Source organism: Globicephala melas, chromosome 4 (assembly GCF_963455315.2).
Source record: "Globicephala melas chromosome 4, mGloMel1.2, whole genome shotgun sequence".
NCBI classification, from domain to species: Eukaryota; Metazoa; Chordata; class Mammalia; order Artiodactyla; family Delphinidae; genus Globicephala; species Globicephala melas.
The window spans coordinates 143,075,126-143,094,062 of NC_083317.1; the positions used below are offsets into that span (position 1 = coordinate 143,075,126).

At 40.8% G+C, this 18,937-nt stretch overlaps 1 protein-coding gene across 1 annotated transcript in view; it reads left to right on the forward strand.

Annotated features, from left to right (window-relative positions):
- Positions 1-18,135, forward strand: part of NR1D2 (nuclear receptor subfamily 1 group D member 2) — a 26,447-nt gene extending 8,312 nt beyond the window's left edge. The window contains exons 4-8 of the mRNA XM_060298654.1: positions 1,114-1,259; positions 3,089-3,711; positions 5,443-5,628; positions 8,043-8,253; positions 14,736-18,135. Coding sequence (XP_060154637.1) covers positions 1,114-1,259; positions 3,089-3,711; positions 5,443-5,628; positions 8,043-8,253; positions 14,736-14,932 — 1,363 coding nt within the window. The 3' untranslated portion in view covers positions 14,933-18,135. The remainder of the gene's footprint in view (positions 1-1,113; positions 1,260-3,088; positions 3,712-5,442; positions 5,629-8,042; positions 8,254-14,735) is intronic.
- The last annotated feature ends 802 nt before the right edge of the window (positions 18,136-18,937 follow it).

The window sequence follows — 18,937 nt, forward strand, 5'->3', positions numbered from 1 at the left end:
GGCTCTGAATGAATTGTGAATTTTGTAGCTCTTAATGGCTCGATCACTTCACAAGGCTACTCAGTATTTTGTACAGATGTAGCACTTTTCCACTGTTTTAAAATTCTATAAAATAGTTCTTTTTTTTCTACAAAAATATGAAATAATGTGGGACAGGCATTAGTCTCACTTTATAGCTAGAGAAACAAAAGGACAAGCACATGAACCTAGTTGTGTATTCCTGATAAATACCACACGTAATTGCTCTTAAAGATGTGTCTAGCTCAGATATTACAGTGTCCAAGTATAGTATTGCAGTAACAAAGTATAAAAATGTTGTATCCCATAATTACTAATATAGATTCATCAAATATGTGGTTAGTTATGATAGTCAAGGGAAGTACAGTTTAAAATAATTTTGGTAATTTTGATTTGCTGAAAAAGTCAGGGGAACCATTAAGCTGGAGATCTTTGAAGACCACTCACAGAGCATGAACTTAAATCGTGTAATGAAGGCAGTTCTGTGTAGCCATCTAGCTGGGAACTGTCTTTCCTGGATCCTTAGTTGGTCTGTGGCTATGTGATGTGACACTTTCCTGCTGCGGACAAGTAGCCAGGAACATCTGGCACATATAAGTAGGCCTTGCTGGTGTCAGGCAGGTAATAATCCAGGAAAGACCGAGTTCTACCAACGTAATGCTTAGTTCTAGTGAGGAAGTTACGGTATGGAACACATTTCTCTGTCAGCTTGTTGAAAATGTCATTCATGTTTCAAGGGTTTTGGAATTTGTATGTGATTAAAGCATGAGCTGGAGGGCATGCCGGCAGGCAGGGCTGGTAACAGGGTAAAGTGTAGGACGGGGGTTGGGTGGGCAGGGGTCTTCGGCGGTACTGAGATTCTCCAGCGGGAAGCATGGAAGAAGGGCTCTGCTTGGCTAGTAGGCACAGGTGCTTGCTGATGTCGGTAAGAACCCAGTTAAACTCTGTGTGTCAGTATCTGCTTCCCTCAGCTCTAAGCCAGAGTTTCTTCCTGGTGGCTAGCAGTGTCCTGGCTGGTTAGGTGTGGGAGGACGCTTACAGGGAGTTCATCTGGATGTTTTTAAATGGATGGCTACGTCTTCCTTTGTTCTTTAGGGTTTTTTTCCGGAGAAGCATTCAGCAAAACATTCAGTACAAGAAGTGCCTGAAGAATGAAAACTGCTCTATAATGAGAATGAATAGGAACAGATGTCAGCAGTGTCGTTTCAAAAAGTGTCTGTCTGTTGGAATGTCGAGAGATGGTACGTCCCCAGTTTAAAGAGTGCTCTCCTTAAAGCGCGTGGAGCTTGGCCCTTATTTCTCAGCATAAACCGGAGCTATAAGCCGATTACCAATGGCCCCCTTGTGCTCAGGGTGAAACAGATTTTAGAAAACACATTTTGATGCCTTGTAGGATGCCAAATTCATTCAAGTCAAAATTCTAGCATCATCACCCCAGAAACAGCTTTTGGCTCTCTTCTTTTTTTGTTGCTTGCCTGTGAAAAGACCCATTTTTTCCCTATGCAATTTGAGTACTTTTTCTTTTTCCTAAAAAAAAAAAAACAAAAAAAGAGATTTACTTTTTCTTGATATAGGAGTCCTTGGCTTTTTTCCCTGATCTCTTAGCAGTCCTGAGCAACCCATTCCTCCCTACGTGAATCAGCTCTATCACTTCTCAGTCCTGATATGACACAGTGCTTTTCGGGCACTGATTCTGAATACTTTGAAAGGAGATGCAGAATTGAAAGAGACATCAGGGTCTGGAGTGGAGGTGGTTGCTCATTTCTGGCATGATCCACTCCCGTGGAAAATAAAGGTTGTGGTGATTCGCAGGACCTTTAGTATTATTTATGGATGACGTCCCTGGAAGATGTGACTCTTCCGTCCGTTGTTCTTGGGAAATCATTTTTGGATAGTCTCATTGTGTTCTAAGTAACATAATAGAGGAGTATGAGGTTTTCAGAGGGATTGGCTTCGTAGAGTTAATTAAGAATTGCTAAGAATGAACCTTGTATTTATCTAGGGAAGGGTCATTTAAGCAGTCCTTTAGATTACTCTAGTATCTTACTGACGCAGAAATATAGTATTGTAATGAGGTTCTCGAATGACAGGTTTCAGCAATTGATGTTTTGTATTTTCAGTTGCTTGAAAAATTTTTTTATAGCACTAGAAATACTAATCCAAAGTTGGTGGATATTGTGATTTCCCCAGAAAGAGTAGAAATGGCCATCAGTTGTACAGGAGGGAGCAGAGGTAGAGTGTGCACCATGATAAAATTGTTCGTCTGTGGTCATGACAGTGTCAGAGGCTGCAGTTAGATTAGTGAGGCTTTCTTGCTGGGTGGATATTTAATTTTTGTTATCTCTGTATAAATTTTAGGTGGAAAGAAGCTTTTTCCCCTCAGGGATATGAACGTTGGAAACAGGACTCATTCTAAGACTAGTCTCTAAGGTAGTGCAGGATGAATGATTTTATTTTTGTTTCATTGATTTTAATTGAAATCCAGCAAGTTTATTTTCCAATAACTACATTTCTATTGACTGTGATTTTTCTTTTCTTTTCTTTTCTTTTTTAAACATTTTCTCTTTTAAGAAGTTGGAAAAGGAGATCCCTTCATAGTTGGGTCTTGAGAATAAGGTTACAGAAATGAACGGACAAAGGTCATTCAGGGAGTGATTGTGCCTGTGGGTTCCATCAGCGTTGGTGGATGTGGGTAGCTGAATCACGTGTGCCTTCTTGAGAACAGAGCCTTCAGCTTTCTTAGTAAGGTGCTGTATAGGAATGCTGGTCTGCTGCAAACTGATTTCCATCAGTTAATTTCAAATTTCTTTCTTAGGCTTTGTTTATAAAATACCCTAGAGATCTTCTGAGCTTTATTTTGAGAGAAAAACGAAAAATTGTCTTCCTGCTCCCACTTCCTGTGGTACCAGAAAAACATAGCCAGCAAGTTTAGGATAATTTGGGCCAGACACAAATGGATGTTCTTTACTCATATGACCAGAAGCCATAGCTATCAGAGCCAGTTTTGTGTTATTTTGTATAAACGGGTCTTATTTAGAATGTAGATGTTAAATATCTTTTTCTTCAATAGCTGTTCGGTTTGGTCGTATTCCTAAGCGTGAAAAACAGAGGATGCTAATTGAGATGCAGAGTGCCATGAAGACCATGATGAACAGCCAGTTCAGTGGTCATCTACAGAACGACCAATTAGTAGAACATCATGAACAGACAGCTTTACCAGCCCAGGAACAGCTGCGACCCAAGCCCCAGCTGGAGCAAGAAAACATCAAAAGCTCTTCTCCCTCTTCAGATTTTGCAAAGGAAGAAGTGATTGGCATGGTAACCAGAGCGCACAAGGATACCTTTATGTATAATCAGGAGCAGCGAGAAAACTCGGCAGAGACCGTGCAGCCGCAGAGAGAACGGATTCCTAAGAACATGGAGCAATATAATTTGAATCATGACCGTTGTGGCAGTGGGCTTAGCAGCCACTTTCCTTGTAGTGAGAGCCAGCAGCACCTCGGTGGACAGTACAAAGGGAGGAACGTAATGCATTACGCCAATGGGCATGCCATTTGTATTACAAATGGACATTGTGTGAACTTCTCCAATGCTTATACTCAGAGAGTATGTGATAGAGTTTCCATAGATGGATGTTCTCAGAATGAGAACGAGAATAGTTACCTGTGCAACACTGGAGGGAGAATGCATCTGGTATAGTGAAATCACTTCTTTTGCTCACTTTGTATCAAGGAAAGCTTTGAAGGCTTTCTTTTATTCAGAGGACAGGGGCGGGGGTGTCAGAAAACCTGAGATTTACAGAATCAATTTTGCGTAGTACTTTAGGTCAAATATTTTTAATAAACATCATTTGTTGAATGAGCTGATTTCATACAGAGCTAGGTACAGGCGTGTTATTTGATTGGTACTATGATTGGGATTAGGATTTTATGTAAAATATGGTTCATGAAGAATCGGTCCTAATTCTTAGAAATCCTTTTCAAACTTGAAGCGTTCTGGTTAAGCATTGCCTTCCTAGCTTTGGGATTTTCTCAGAGGGCTGATCTTTTAGCTTGCCATGGTCAGTAATTCCTTGATTTAGAAGGAAAGTGTTTTCTTTAACCATTATGATGCAAAAAGGTCTTTGGATATAGAACATGGATGTTTTGTTGTTTGAAAATTTAGGCATAGTTTAATATAATTCGCTGGTTTCTAAGGATTTTCTCCGACTTCATCCCATGGAATGAGTTAATGTCACTCATATCATTTAAGTGTTTTCATCAAATACAATAGTCTGCATGAAAGTACATTGTTTATATTCAGCCCCAATTTCATCTAAAACAGCAGTAGCACTGCACTTCCAGTTTGCACAATGAGATCCTTTGATAGTGCTTGGTATTTTCTACAGCCAGGTAATTAAAATCCTCTTTTTTCATTTCAAGATAGTTGACTCTACCCCAGTCCTAATGTTAGATTTTTTGGGGTCACTTACAAGTATTTGATTCCATGGATCTGGAAGGTAGCCTCATATTTTTTTAGGCTTAGTGGCTCTGTTAAGGAGGGAAAAAACGTGTAAGCATTTAGGTTCTGATCTGTGATATTCTCCATGGTTATAGAATCGTCCCATTACTCGATCTCCTATGGATTTAATGAAAATTTAAAGGCTGATTTTACTAATAGAGTATACAGTGTATGTTTCATAATCTTTGTAGTGTCCTAATACCTTCTTTGGCTTCCTATTTTTTTCCTCTCCAATTCTTATTTAGAAGGTCCATCTTGTATGTCCAGTCATTGTGTCCTAATTGAACAAGTGGAGGCCAGTGGTCACACCAGTGTATATGAAATAAGTGGTCAGTGACCTTTTTTAAAAAAGTGAGGCATCTCACTGTCTTTTCCTGTTTGAAATTACAACAGTGTAATTGTGCCTATTTAGAAAAAGGTGAGTTTTGAAATACTAAGTGTGGGGTTGGACTCTAGGCCTGTGACTTCTAGCTGTATTTGGATAAATCACTAAACCTCATAAAGTCCCATTTCCTTCTCTAAGAAATGGTAGTTATAATGTCTGCCATGACTACATAGTAGGGTTGAGAATCAAGTGAATGAATACGTATGAATTTGATTGAAAACCATAAAACCCAGTGCAAGATGGCAGCAATATTACAAAATAATCTGTCAAACCTCTGCAACAGGTTTTGAACTAGCTTGTGATAGATGTACTTTTTGCTTAGGCTACCTCTTTTATGATAAGTTAACTGCTGTTTAAGTTAGGTTGCTCTGAGGCTCTCTGTCACAAGGCAAGTAGCAAATGGAGAGAGTGCTAATATTAGTAGATTTTACTGGTGTCAGAGGGTATATTCATGGGGTTTCCATTGATTGATATGCTACCTTTGAAATTTCTTTACCACCTCTCACAATTCAGTAGTTCTTCTGTTTTATGCGTATTAGGTTTGTCCAATGAATAAGTCTCCGTATGTGGATCCTCATAAATCGGGGCATGAAATCTGGGAAGAATTTTCGATGAGCTTCACCCCAGCAGTGAAGGAAGTGGTGGAGTTTGCAAAGCGTATTCCCGGCTTCAGAGATCTCTCTCAACATGACCAGGTCAACCTTTTAAAGGCTGGGACTTTCGAGGTAGGTTTTATTTATCCTGAATATTGATACAGGGCAAGGTAGTATTTTATTTTATTTTATTATTATTTTTTTTAAACGAATTTATTTATTTTGGCTGTGTTGGGTCTTGGTTGCTATACGTGGGCTTTCTCTAGTTGCAGTGAGCAGGCTTCTCATTGCGGTGGCTTCTCTTGTGGAGCACAGGCTCTAGGTGCGCGGGCTTCAGTTGTTGTGGCACGCGGGCTTCAGTAGTTGTGGCACGCGGGCTCTAGAGCGCAGGCTCAATAGTTGTGGCGCACGGGCTTAGTTGCCCCGTGGCATGCGGGGTCTTCCCGGACCAGGGCTCGAACCCTTGTCCCCTGCATTGGCAGGCAGGTTCTTAACCACTGTGCCACAGGGAAGTCGAAGGTAGTATTTTACTTTGATCCTTTTCTCAACAACTGTTTATAGTCCAGAGGCTGAAAATACCAACAAAAGAATGACCATCTCAGGATCTTGGGAAAAGACAAGGTAAAGGCCGAGTTACTTAGGACTTTAAATACAAATGGACTGTATTTGCAGCACATGAACTCCAAGTTCTAGAATCGCCTTCAGGTGTGGACTTGGTGGGTTCCCCGAGTTAGACACCTCCTGATAGCCTAACCCAGCGTTTACCATGTTCAGTACTGGACACGAAGGGTAGACAGACGGTGGTTTTTGTCTCCTAGGAGGTGGTAGGGTATTTGGGAGTCGTTTCAGACATCTCTTACGTACCACTGTGGATCTTCATGGCCTCGCCTCACTCCAGGATCCTTGGCTGCTTTTGCTACTCCACTTTCTCTGCTGTGGTGCCTTCTGCCTGGGCCTGGGGCAGCCCGTGTTGCCAATTTGAGGAGGATGCAGACAGAGCCTCTCGCTGTGCTTGCTTAGGGACCTCTCACCTGTCTGCCCCGGGGCTTCCCTGCTGCTGCTGAGGTGGGAGAAGTCTCAGCACTCGCTCAGCACTCACGTAGGCATTATCCTGAAAGGCAGGGGGTGGGTGGGACATTGACGCCGGTGGGCCCAGTCTTTGATCAGCAGGGAAAGGGAGCTGGGGGAAGATCTTCACTTCCCCGGAGGGTCCCACGGGATCGGGCTCTCAGTTGTTCTTGATGTCAGGTGGTGTCCAGCTTAGCAGTATGTCCTCTGATACTGACTCTCTTTCCTTTCCATCTCATTTCCTTTTTCTTAACTCCTGTTGTTTTCACATGTGCCAGTGCACATCCCATATAAACCCTTGCCTTCGGTTCTATTCTTTGGGGCACCTGAGCTAGAACAGAGAAGATGTTTTTGTAAATAAAATAGCTGTGATAGAATTCCAAAGAAACACCTATAGGTTAGGGTTTTCAGTTCAAAGGAAAATATTAGACTTAAGGTTTAAAGTCAGAAGGGATGTCAGAGATCAAGTTCAATTCACCCAGTTTTGAGGTTAGATAACTACGGCCTAGAGAGGTGCAGAACTTTTCTTTCCTGGGTTACCAGTAAATTCATAACATAGTCAGGACTAGAACACAAATCTCTCACTCCAGGACTTGTGTTCTTTTCACCTTGTGATTTGTCTGAGGATTGCTGTGTTGTAGCGCTAGCACCATCTTAGAAGGCTCTCTCTCTTTTGGGTTGTCTTGGGTAAAACAAGTCTTTGCTTGGGAGCATTGCAAAGGGCAGGTGTTTGTTCAGTGTTCCTCTGGTTATGAGAGGAATATGTGACCTAGATGTTACCGTTTACTATAGTGGAGGGAGTGCTGCAGGTTAGCAGTTGTTGACTGGTTTGGTCTGCAGGTTAGCAGTTGTTGACTGGTTTGGTCTGGATTTCCATTATACCTTGATGTCTGGAGCACCTGCTACCATAGTTTTCTTTGTGTATTGTCTCTTTGGGTTGTGCTTTCTTAAAATAGACTATGATTAGAGTTCGTCTGCTGCATTTGCCTTGGTTGCATTTGGTGTTTGTGTGTTTCCAAGTGTTGTTGCATTGAAATACTGCTCTTTTTACTTAGGGCTTAGAGACCATATGATACACTTGGTAGCTTAAAGAGTTTGCTAAATGCCTTTGGCCAAGGCCCAGTTTCAAATTTCTTGGCATTATTGCCTGCTTTAATTTCGGGTTTTGGGCTTTTTTTTGCCTGCTTTAATTTTGAATTTACATTTCAGAATCTTTATTAATAGTTTCAGAGTATCACAGGACTTGAGTATTTTGCCCCTGGTGGCTGGAATTTTTTTGATGCTCTTCCTAGAGTATTTATCGCTTTGGTGGAGATTTTGTCTTAAGCAAATGGTTCTGGGTAAAAATAAACTCACTTTTTCTTCTACAACTCTTCTTTTATGTGTAGGATGTCTCTTAACTGACTTGAATACTGAGTTATTTTTTAGTATTACTATTGAACTTCTCCAGATACATTTAAGTCTTTTTCTTTTTCCAGGTTTTAATGGTACGGTTTGCATCATTATTTGACGCAAAGGAACGTACTGTCACCTTTTTAAGTGGAAAGAAGTATAGTGTGGATGATTTACACTCAATGGGAGCAGGGGATCTGCTAAACTCTATGTTTGAATTTAGTGAGAAGCTAAATGCCCTCCAACTCAGTGATGAAGAGATGAGTCTGTTCACAGCAGTTGTCCTGGTTTCTGCAGGTAAGGAAGCTGCTCGACAGTTGTGTGACACCTGGAATATAGTGACCAAGTGGGGAGAAGGTGGCAGTCGGCTAGGTTCTGGCAAGCTATGTAGAGGGGAGAAGGCCTTAGGAAATATGCTAAACTATGAATCTGTTATTTTTGCATAATTAAATTTTTTTTTTTTAATCATGGCAGTAAAAGTCACAAGTGCTGTATAGGGATAAAAGGATGTTTAGATCTGGGCCTCACATATACCACTCTTAGTCTTTAGCTTTTGTTCATAATTTTTTATGAGTCTAAAGTGTTATTTCATGGATTTATTTTTTGGAACATTGTGTATTTCTAGGTAGATGGTTATAATATGAATCTAAGTTTTGGTTAAAATATTATGTGGGTTACTTGAAAATGTTACAAGTATCAAGATGTATTACTGTGTTTTGTTACAAAAATCAGAGAATTATGAGTTGTAGGCTCTCACCCAGCTTTGCTACTGAACTTTCTGTGTGACTTGGTAAGTAATTTTCTCTCTTTGAGTCTCGGTTTCCTTATGCTGTGAAAGGAAGGGATTGTACCATGGGAGCCTCCAAGGTTGTTGAATCCTATCATTTAATGTTTATTTATATGAGTCATTGATGGTGTTTCCCAATTTCCCTGCCACCTTGCATTGTATTGCAGTTATTTCTGACCAAAGTATTTCAACTCAGACGGTACTTAGTAAGGCAGAGATTATTCCCCATAGCAAATTGGAAATTGAGCCGGTGACTTTCTTGGGGACATGTAAGAAAGTGCCAGCCATTTTTAGGTATCGCTAACTTTATTTTAAACCATTTGTTGAGAATTAGACAGTTTTTTTTTTTTTTTTTTTGGTACGCGGGCCTCTCACTGCTGTGGCCTCTCCCGCTGCGGAGCACAGGCTCCGGACGCGCAGGCCTAGAGGCCATGGCTCACGGGCCCAGCCGCTCCGCCGCGGCATGTGGGATCCTCCTGGACCAGGGCACGAACCCGTGTCCCCTGCATCGGCAGGCGGACCCTCAACCACTGTGCCACCAGGGAAGCCCTAGGCAGTATTTTGATATTACTTGCTTTAAGTTTCCCATTTGCTTCCTACTGTGTAAAAGACCTTGTGCTGAACACTGTGAGGGTTGTAAAGTATAAGTTGTGGCCCCTGGTTATGTGGCTGGACTGTAAGTCAGTAACTCTTACGTCAGCGATCCTTAAGGAGAGGAAGCTCTTTGTATATCTTAAAGGGCCTGTTGCACGTCAGTGGTATAAAAAACTTACGCCATTTGCAGGCATTATTTGGCTACCTTTTCTGATCAGCTCTACCTGGGTAGCTAAAAATGCACTTATGGGAGTAGTTTGGATGGACTGTGTCAGTGAGGGATGCCTGGTTTCTTAGTAACCTTGTAATGCTTCTTGCACTTACCTACCATTTCGCAGTCTCTTCATGAGTAATTAGTAATGGTTTGAGTTGTCATCAGATTACTAAATCTTTAATTGTGAAATAAAGGTAATCCATACTCGGTAACTTCTTTATCTGATGAATATGCCTTAAGTGCCAGGTGCTCGGGGGAGACAGAACAAGCATTAAGACACCGGCTTTGTGTTCCATTTGGAGAGACGGAACCAACACAGAAAGCTTTGTGTTACTAAACTGCTTGGTTCCGACTGAGGTAGGTAGGAGTTCAGGAAGGAAGATGAGGTCATCTGAGAAGGCTTTGTGGGGAGGATGGGGTATTAGGTTTTCCCAGCCAGAGGCGAGGGATGGCATGGGGCGGGGCCAAAGCCTGGGGTGCTCGTCGAGGAGGAGGGGGCAGAAGGCTCGGGGTGAGGGGAGCACCAGGTTATAGAGTGACAGCTGGCGAGCTGAACAGAAGAGCTTCACCTGGAATACGGGGCAGTGGGAAGTCAGTGTAACTTCCTAAGTAGGGGAATGGTCTGGCATGAACAAAGCCACGCTTTAACCTTACTTCTGCGTTTCTGTCCTGGGTGGATTAGACAGGTGAGTCATCAGAGCTGGAGAGTCAGGTCGAGAGGCTGTTGAAATACCTCCAGGAATGAGGCAGTGGAGTGAACTCTCCTGAAATAGGCTGTGGCAGAGGAGGGGGGAAGGAGGGACTGTGTCCCCGAGGAAGTTCAGGGGAAGAAAAGAAGGCCAAGGGGTAAAGGGGAGCTCTCTGCCGGCACCGTGCTACTTCAGTTGTGTTTTCCACCAGGAACGTGATTTTTATGTTTCAAATTTTAATTTCGAAAAAGCCTTCTTTTGTTATCTGATCCTAAGAATAATATGGGTTCTTTGAGAAATTAGAAAACATTAAGATGAAAATAAAGATGATAATATCACTACCAAGAAAGACCACTGTTAGCATTAGGGGTCTGCCTCTCTCCATTCACCCATCCATCCATTTGTCCATTTGCCTGCTTATTGATAGATGGTACCAAAGGGGAGAAACTGACTGTAAAAGATGGTAAGGCATTCTTGTTTGTGTTGTGTTTATATATGAAGATACACAGGCAACACAGTATGCATGCATTTTAAAATGTCGAATTTAAAGCTCTGTCACTTAAAAAGAACTATTGTTGTCTTTAAAGCAGGAAAATAAAATTCCATAACTATAGAAGGGTATAAAATGGAAAGCCTTCCTTCTTCTATTCCTAGCCTGTCCTTCAGAGAACTAGATTTCTAACCATCTTTCTTTTTAGTTGTTCTGATGGTTGCTGACCCAACTCTAAATACTATGCTTGTACCTCTTTTTATTTAGCACATGTAACTGATAAATAAACGTTCCCTCTTGGGGCTTTCCCTGGTGGCGCAGTGGTTAAGAATCCGCCTGCCAATGCAGGGGGCACAGGTTTGAGCCCTGGGCCGGGAAGATCCCACATGCCGCGGAGCAGCTAAGCCCGTGCGCCACAACTACTGAGCCTGCGCTCTAGAGCCCGTGAGCCACAACTACTGAGCCCACGTGCCACAGCTACTGAGCCTGCGCTCTGCTCTAGGGCCCCTGTGCCACAACTATTGAAGCCTATGTGCCTAGAGCCCATGCTCCACAACAAGAGAAGCCACCGCAATGGGAAGCCCATGCACCGCAACGCAGAGTAGTCCCCGCTCGCCGCAACTAGAGAAAGCCCGCACGCAGCAAAGACCCAATGCAGCCAAAAATAAATTTAAAATAAATAAATTAAAAAAAAAAGTTCCCTCTCACTTTTCCCCCTCAATTTTTATGTTTTATTTCTTGTGCTACTTTATTGGTTTTATTTATAAATTTAACATGCTCACAGTCAGTGCTCACTCACTCTTTCATAACCTCTCAGATAGTTTAGATAGAATATTCTCACCATCCAGGGACACAGGGCCCTCCTTTCTCCACATCCTGGCTTCTTCTGCGCTAACATTTCTTCTGCGTTGTCAAGAATGAAAATATTTACGTTCTGTTCTATAAATGTGGCTATTTCCCATGCTTTATTTATCAGTTGATTCTAAACATTGAACAGTCAAACATCAGCATTCGTAGTAGTGTGATCACGTGACTAGTGCTCTTAGTGTTCACACGGTGGGACTGAAAGGGTAACAGGCAACATAGACTCTCCCCTAAGCCTGCCCTTCCTGAAGGGCATGTTCCAGGGTCAGATAACAAATGGGTTATTTATTTATGTTCTCTGTTAACTGTTTAGAATTAAGCAACATTGTAGTTTGCTTTATATTCAAAATAGCTTTTGTTTTTCTTGGAATCTACACTTGCCTTCTGGTTCTTGTTCTCTTCTGGTGGTGGTTGTCCGAGGAAATGCTAGTTAATGATCTCATTATATAATTTTGTATTCACAGCAGACCTTGGATGTGAGCTAGGACATGTTATCCTCAGTTACGACAGGCAAGGAATTTGAGGAACAGGGGGCTTGAATAATTTGCCCAAGGTCACGTTTTTCATAATGGGCTGATCAGGCATTTGAACTCCTGTTAGTCTAGCTTCAGGAGCCTTCCCACTCTGCCGCTTGTTAACAGAATAGCTGTAGCTGCTAAGGGAGAGAGCAGTCTCAAGCATGGTATTTATTTGCCTGTGAGATTGGAAGACTTTTGATACCATGGAGAGAAGAGGAATTACACCTGGAAGGTAAACTCTTTTTCAGGTTGTGTGTAATGGCCGCAGTCACTTCCAGTTGAAGATGAGAGACTGGCCTGTGGGTGTGAGACCAGAGCTCTCCTGGATGTAGGTTTCAGTTGTCCTCATGGAGGCTTCGTTGAAGGAACTTAACTTGCATCGTGTGGGAAGTGAATATGCATCAGGAGCACGGTTGGTGAGGAGGACAAGCTTGGGAGCTAATTAAGGAAGTAGAAAGCCGTATCATGAATTAAATTCTGCAGGTGGTAGTATAGCACTTAGGGCATCCTTTGGAAGGTGAATTTCCATTTCAGTCTGCCTTCTAGTGTTGCAGTTTCTAGAGGATCGTTGTTTTATGATCCAGCTAGATTTGTAGTTAGGTCCTCTGGCCTTCAAATCATGAAAGCATGGTTTTAGAAAAATTTAATATGATTAACATTTTTAGGTACAGTATAGGCATCTGTTTCCCCGAAGGGGGTTGACTACATAAGCATAGGTCACTGAAACACAACATATTCACTGGAGGACCAACCACATATAATACTAACTCAAATGTCCTCTCCCACTTCCTGTCTGTTTCTTTCTTTGCCATCTAGATTATATTGTTTGTGGGGATCACCGTCATTTTTTCCCAGTTGTTGTAAATTACTGATGATACCATGTAAACTTTCTTCGGCCCAAATATGAGCTCTCTAAAGGAAGGAATTTTGGTTTGTTTGTTATGTTCACTGCTAATTCCCTAGCACCCATCACAGAATAAGTGTTTGGTGAATGAATTAGTAAATTGCAAGGCTGTTAAAGAAAACAATTACTTGAACATTAAAGGCAAGGAGAGTCTTGGAAGCATGATTGAAAGCTTTAAGTAGGTTTGCAGAGATGACCCTTATGATTGTATGGGCAGAGATCTTTTGTCCATCTCACAATTTTGTGTGATAAATCATGACTCCCTCCGCCCCCCCAGCCTGGAGTCAACATTCAATTTGTCTCTTTTCCTGTAAGAATTAGCACACAGTTGTAGTCATAATCCAAATTTTATTAAATGTAATATAAAACTATTTTCATCATTTTTTCCTGCATTTAAGTTAGTCAGACTTTCCCCCTCTTTACTATTAAATTTTAATCCTTGTTCTGAGTGTTTGCATTGCAAGTAACGTTTTTCAGCTATCAGTTATAATGTAAGACCTCCTTGATTTCCTTGTAAAAAAAATGAAAAAAGGGTGTAAATGGCCAGAGAATTTTGCTTCTTTGGAGAAGTCCTTTTCTTGTTAATTACAGCCCCCTATATTTGGAGCCATTGAATATTTCTTGTGCACTACGGTGTCCTATTGTAAAGGGAAGAAATGACCCACGCTGATGAAAAAAGTCCATGGCCAACAACATAAGTTCGGCTCATTTAAGGATACTTTCCTTTATTGCTGGTTTATGCTAAATCACTAATTTATTAACATTTTTGTATGATGAGTTTAATAAACACAGTATGCTAAGTAAAAGTGAATGCAAGTTAATATAACTAGGTAATAAATTTGCATACTATGTTAGTTATCTACTACTGCATGACAAATTACCCGAAAACTCAGTGGCTTAAAAATGCATACGTTTATTATCTCTGAGGGTTAGGATATGGGTGCCTCTGGCTCAGGGTTTCTTAGGAGGTTGCAGTCGAGCTGTGGGCAGGCTGTGGTCTCACATGAAGGCTCCACTAGGGCAGGATCCGCTTCCAGGCTTATTCACGTGGTGGTTGGCAGGAGTCATTCCCTGCAGTCGTTAGACTGAGCACCTCAGTTCCTGGCTGGCTGGCGGCTGGGGACCACCCTCAATTCCCTCGCACTCAGGCCACTTCACAGGGCATTTCACATGGCGTCCGGCTTTCCTCAGGGCAAGCGAGTGAGAGCTTGCCTAAGGTGGAAGCCACCGCTTTTTCTACAGTGTTTCATTCCTTAGTAGTGAGTGAGTCTGGCCCACCCAAGGGAAGAGGGATCCACTCGTGGGTCCCAGGTGCCTGCCACCTACGGTGACGTGCCAGTGTGGTATGTTCCACATGAGATGAAAATACACTGCTAAACCACATGACCCATTTGGTTTTGCCAATCAGAAGCAGTTGAAATTAGATAGCATCTAATTTTAAAAATCAGAACTTCTAGATTTTTGTGAGTAGATACCTAATCACTATAAAGAACTTTGATTTATCAAATGAACTATGCGATATATATTTTTATAATAAATAGCTACAAAAATTTGCCATTGGGATTTAAAAAACTCTGTCAGTTATCTTTTGCCTCTGTTCCAATGTGTAAAACCTTGTTTTGAATTCATTGATGAGACCGACAGCACGGATTATATTTGTATTTAATGTTAATAACATGTCCTCTCCTCCATCTCGCTCTCTTCCTCACTCTCCCTCAGATCGATCCGGGATAGAAAACGTCAACTCTGTGGAGGCTTTGCAGGAAACGCTCATCCGCGCCCTAAGGACCTTAATAATGAAAAACCATCCAAACGAGGCCTCTATTTTTACAAAACTTCTTCTAAAGTTGCCAGATCTTCGATCTTTAAACAACATGCACTCCGAGGAGCTCTTGGCCTTTAAAGTTCACCCCTAAGGCCTTGGTTTATTTAAACATGGACTGATTCATGCTGACTGTATATTTTGTGCGGAAATGCTTATTTACATGTGTACCATACGTGGAGGTAGGAGAGACCTCTATGACAACGTGAGACTGCAGGCCGCCTCTGTAACCAGGCAGCAGCTGTTTGAGATTTCTTCAGCCATGCTTAGACATTGACCGCAATTCCCCGGTAGACCAGTCAGCGGTGTTGCACTTAAACTGGAGAAGTTACACTGAATTATAGTCACACTGAATGTTAGACTTTTTCATCTGCCAAAACCAAAAACCATTTTGATCTCCCTGTGGTACAAATATAATGCACAATCACAAGTATATGAGGACTTAAAAATTAATCCTTTGTGGTGGAAGTTCTCTTGTAAGATGGAAACTTGATTTCACCCCAAGACTGTTTGATCTGGTGTTTGGAGACTTTGCAAGTTAGGAAACCTCCTTGTCTGTGCTCCATTCTGCCACCGTGAAAGTGCGTGGTCCTGGACAGGCTCGCTGGTTGTGGAAAATGAGACTTGATCGTGTTCCCAATGCCCCGCCTCACAGAGATGCTGACGAATGTCTAGAAAGCATATTTACCTCCTGGGAGATAGGCACTATGTAAATACGGTAAAAGTTTTGTTATTATAATTATTCATAATAATACTCTTTTTATTTCTATGCATTTCTGAGAAATCATTTCACAGTCCACACCGATCTATTATTCAGGGTTCCTGCGTATGTGTGGGTTATCCTTCTGGCACACACATATTCAAAGTTTATGGGTACATTAAATACATAGTATGTGTACATAATATCTATGTGAATATAGTTATATATAAATATATTTCTTCACAATATTTTAAACTGTGAAGAACTTTATCATACAATAAACTTAAAGCAAGAGGTGTCAAAAGACCCACATTAGGTGCATTTTACCTGTTGATGACATAACCATTGCTTTAAATCTTTAGATAGTAGAGTAATGAATTTATGCTCTATTTTTGTTTATCTAAGCAACACTTAATGTACAAGTGCAACAGGCAGTTGGGTCCAGATTTCAAAAAACATGTATTTCAGAGTTCATCTTTGGCAAAATCTTTGGTTCAGGTACTAGTTGTTTAAAAGTTCATTCAGATTCTTACTTTGTGCTAAGAAAGTTGCATTGCTGCCCCTTACACACATGCTGTAGCTTGATGACAAATATTTGGAGTCTTTCTGGAGAACCAACCAATGTTTAAGAAAACTGTTCAATATGTTGATGTGTGCCTGTGTGTGTGAGTGTGGGTGTGCAAGTGTGTTCTGAATCCACTTGGGGTTTTTTTTCCCCTAAATAACACTACAGGGATTTTGTCAAATTAGATTTAATGTATAATTTGAAAAATCGTTTAGTGTGTGACCTGCAGGCTTAGAAATGGCATAGTCAGAGACATTTCATCCGCATTTCTGATACTGGGCTTTATTAAATAGATAAGATCAGCCTCTTTATGGCAGTTGGAGAAAATTGCCAAAAGTTGAGGATTTTATGTATGTTTTTCTGTTGCCCTGGAAGATAGCAATTAATTGGGTTTTGGGGTAAAATTGCCTTCTATATAATTTTTGGATGGTATAAAATTACAAAAACGAAAAGATCCCATTTTACTATACTCAGCCTGTTACTTTAATGACATGTGAGCAGAATGCCTTATTTTGTAATAACCTTGTTTAACTTGTTGCTACTGGGACTTGAATTTCTGTGGCACTAGTTAAGTTAAAACAGAGTTAAACCCTCTCATTATTAAAGAGGAAAGGTGATGGTGATGTCTGTAATACAATATAAACCATAATCGTGATTTACCTTAAATAGGTATGACTTTTATGGGATATATAGTGTAGTTTTTGTGAACTCTTCACATGATACCATTATCTTTTTATAATTTTTTTTTCTAAGATAAATGCACAGTTTTCTTATATGGGGAATAGAAACAGCTTTTTTGAAGTAATACTGAAAACCTCAAGGATCATGTTGTTTCTTAATTTTTGCCTTTTGCATAAGCCTCTTTATAACATATATCTTTAAAACAGTTACTAAGTCTTTAGGAATGTGTAACCAGAACTATGTTAGTATTGCTTATAAAACTTTAGTTAGGTTCAATATATACATGTATACATCTATATATAGGTATAGAGATTTGCATTTTGTCTTGTAAAATTTTATTTGAACAAATTCTTCCTGTAGGTAATGGGAAACAAAATTAATAGTTCATATGCCACTTGTAGCATTTCTGTATTTGAAAATAGCCCAAGATGGAAACTTCTAATTCTAGAATTAAACCAGCAGCCTATTACAAGCACATTCTTTGATTGAGTCATTGGTTATAAACCTACTAAATGCGGAGAAGACGACCAGTTTAGGGAACTTCTGAGTTGGTGGGACACTGTTGATTAATGAACAATGTACTGTATGAATTAAGTGACGCTTTAACTCTGATTTTACATTTTAAAGTTAACATATGGGCATTATGTCAGCAAACTTAAGGGCATTATGTCAGCGAGCTAAAACATTTTTTCCTGTGCTTTTAATGTATCTCTTTACATGATCTGAGAGAGGGTTCAAGCCTTTAGGGAGAAATAGCTGAGGAGAAGGGGGGGAACATCGTCTTGGGATGAAGCTTTTCCTTATGGCGATGGTTTAATTACAGATTCAGAAATTAGAAGGAAATTTCAGTGGATTAAGTGTATAGCTTTCGTAACTACATTTCAAGAAATTACCATTGTAACTTGATAAGATATGATTTATTTTATGTAAACATCATTGCAAAGCAAGGTGTAGAAGCTCAGCTAGATTTATTACTGTGCACGAGAGTAAGTACCTGTCTCAGTTATCCTTTTCCAATATAAAGTTTGCTGAATGTACAAGAAGAGTTTATCACTTAGGATATAGAATTTTTTAGGGGCTGGGGGGGAGGGGCTCTGTCAGGAAATTACCTAGAAACAAAGATTGTCTTGATTTGATCTGAAACATAAAACTTGAAGCTATTCTTGAACTAACATGGAAAAATAAAATGGCTATTGTTTTTAAAAAAATGATAGAACTATATTGTTGACAAGATAGGAATTACGTTTATTTTCTACAAACTGTTACCGATGAACACATGGATAATATCTTCCTCTTTCTGAAAAGTGATCTGTACATGGGGGAAGGGAATAATAAATATTATTTCTAACCAGCTGTGGTTTTTGGTATCTTTCTATCCTGACTTTTTGGTAAGACCATCTATAATTTAACTTACTACTTTCCCTGGAGCAGAGCAGGGTCTCCTATGCATTGCACAGATCTCTGATTCGGTGGGGGGAGGGGCCGTGTCCGTATGCAGGGCTGTTTTAAAAAGAAGACTGTCGTAGAGTTTGTTGAGAGATTCCAGCAAGGATCGTTTTTCTGTAATGCCAGCTGAATGGTGGTTTGCCGTATTTGATAAGGTGGTCTTTCTGGGAAGGAGATGGTGAGAGAGGAAGGGGTAGGGAACCTGATGTAGCTGAGACTCAGCCTTGGCCGTGAATGGGATAAGGAGCCTCAGCAGGACCACGACCTCCTTTTCCCTTTCCCAGTGGTTGCAGCCAGGGGGGCAAAGTTAAGGTGGTTACTTAACTCAGCACTCCCTGTGGTTGTTTCCAAGACCAGTAACATCCACTACTTTTCTGTGAATATTAATCGATGTTAGGTGGGACAAATGGGCTTCTTGATTAAACAAATGTGGCAATACTGGGTTAACCAAGGTTACTGAGGTCTTTGTGGCATTCCTGTGCTCTCATGAGCAAATGTGCGTCGTGGCTCCTGAGGAAGGACTTAGTGGGTTGTAGTTTTTCCCAAACTTTCTCCACCAAATAACCCCTCCCCCCCTTCTTTTTTTTTCTGTGCTGAGCTCCTCTGAGGGCTCCTTGGAAAGTGTGCTTTTCTGGAGAAAAAGTCCCTGTTAACCCACTTTGGGTTTTCATCAGGATGTTGGTCATATTCTGTGGATTATTGTACAA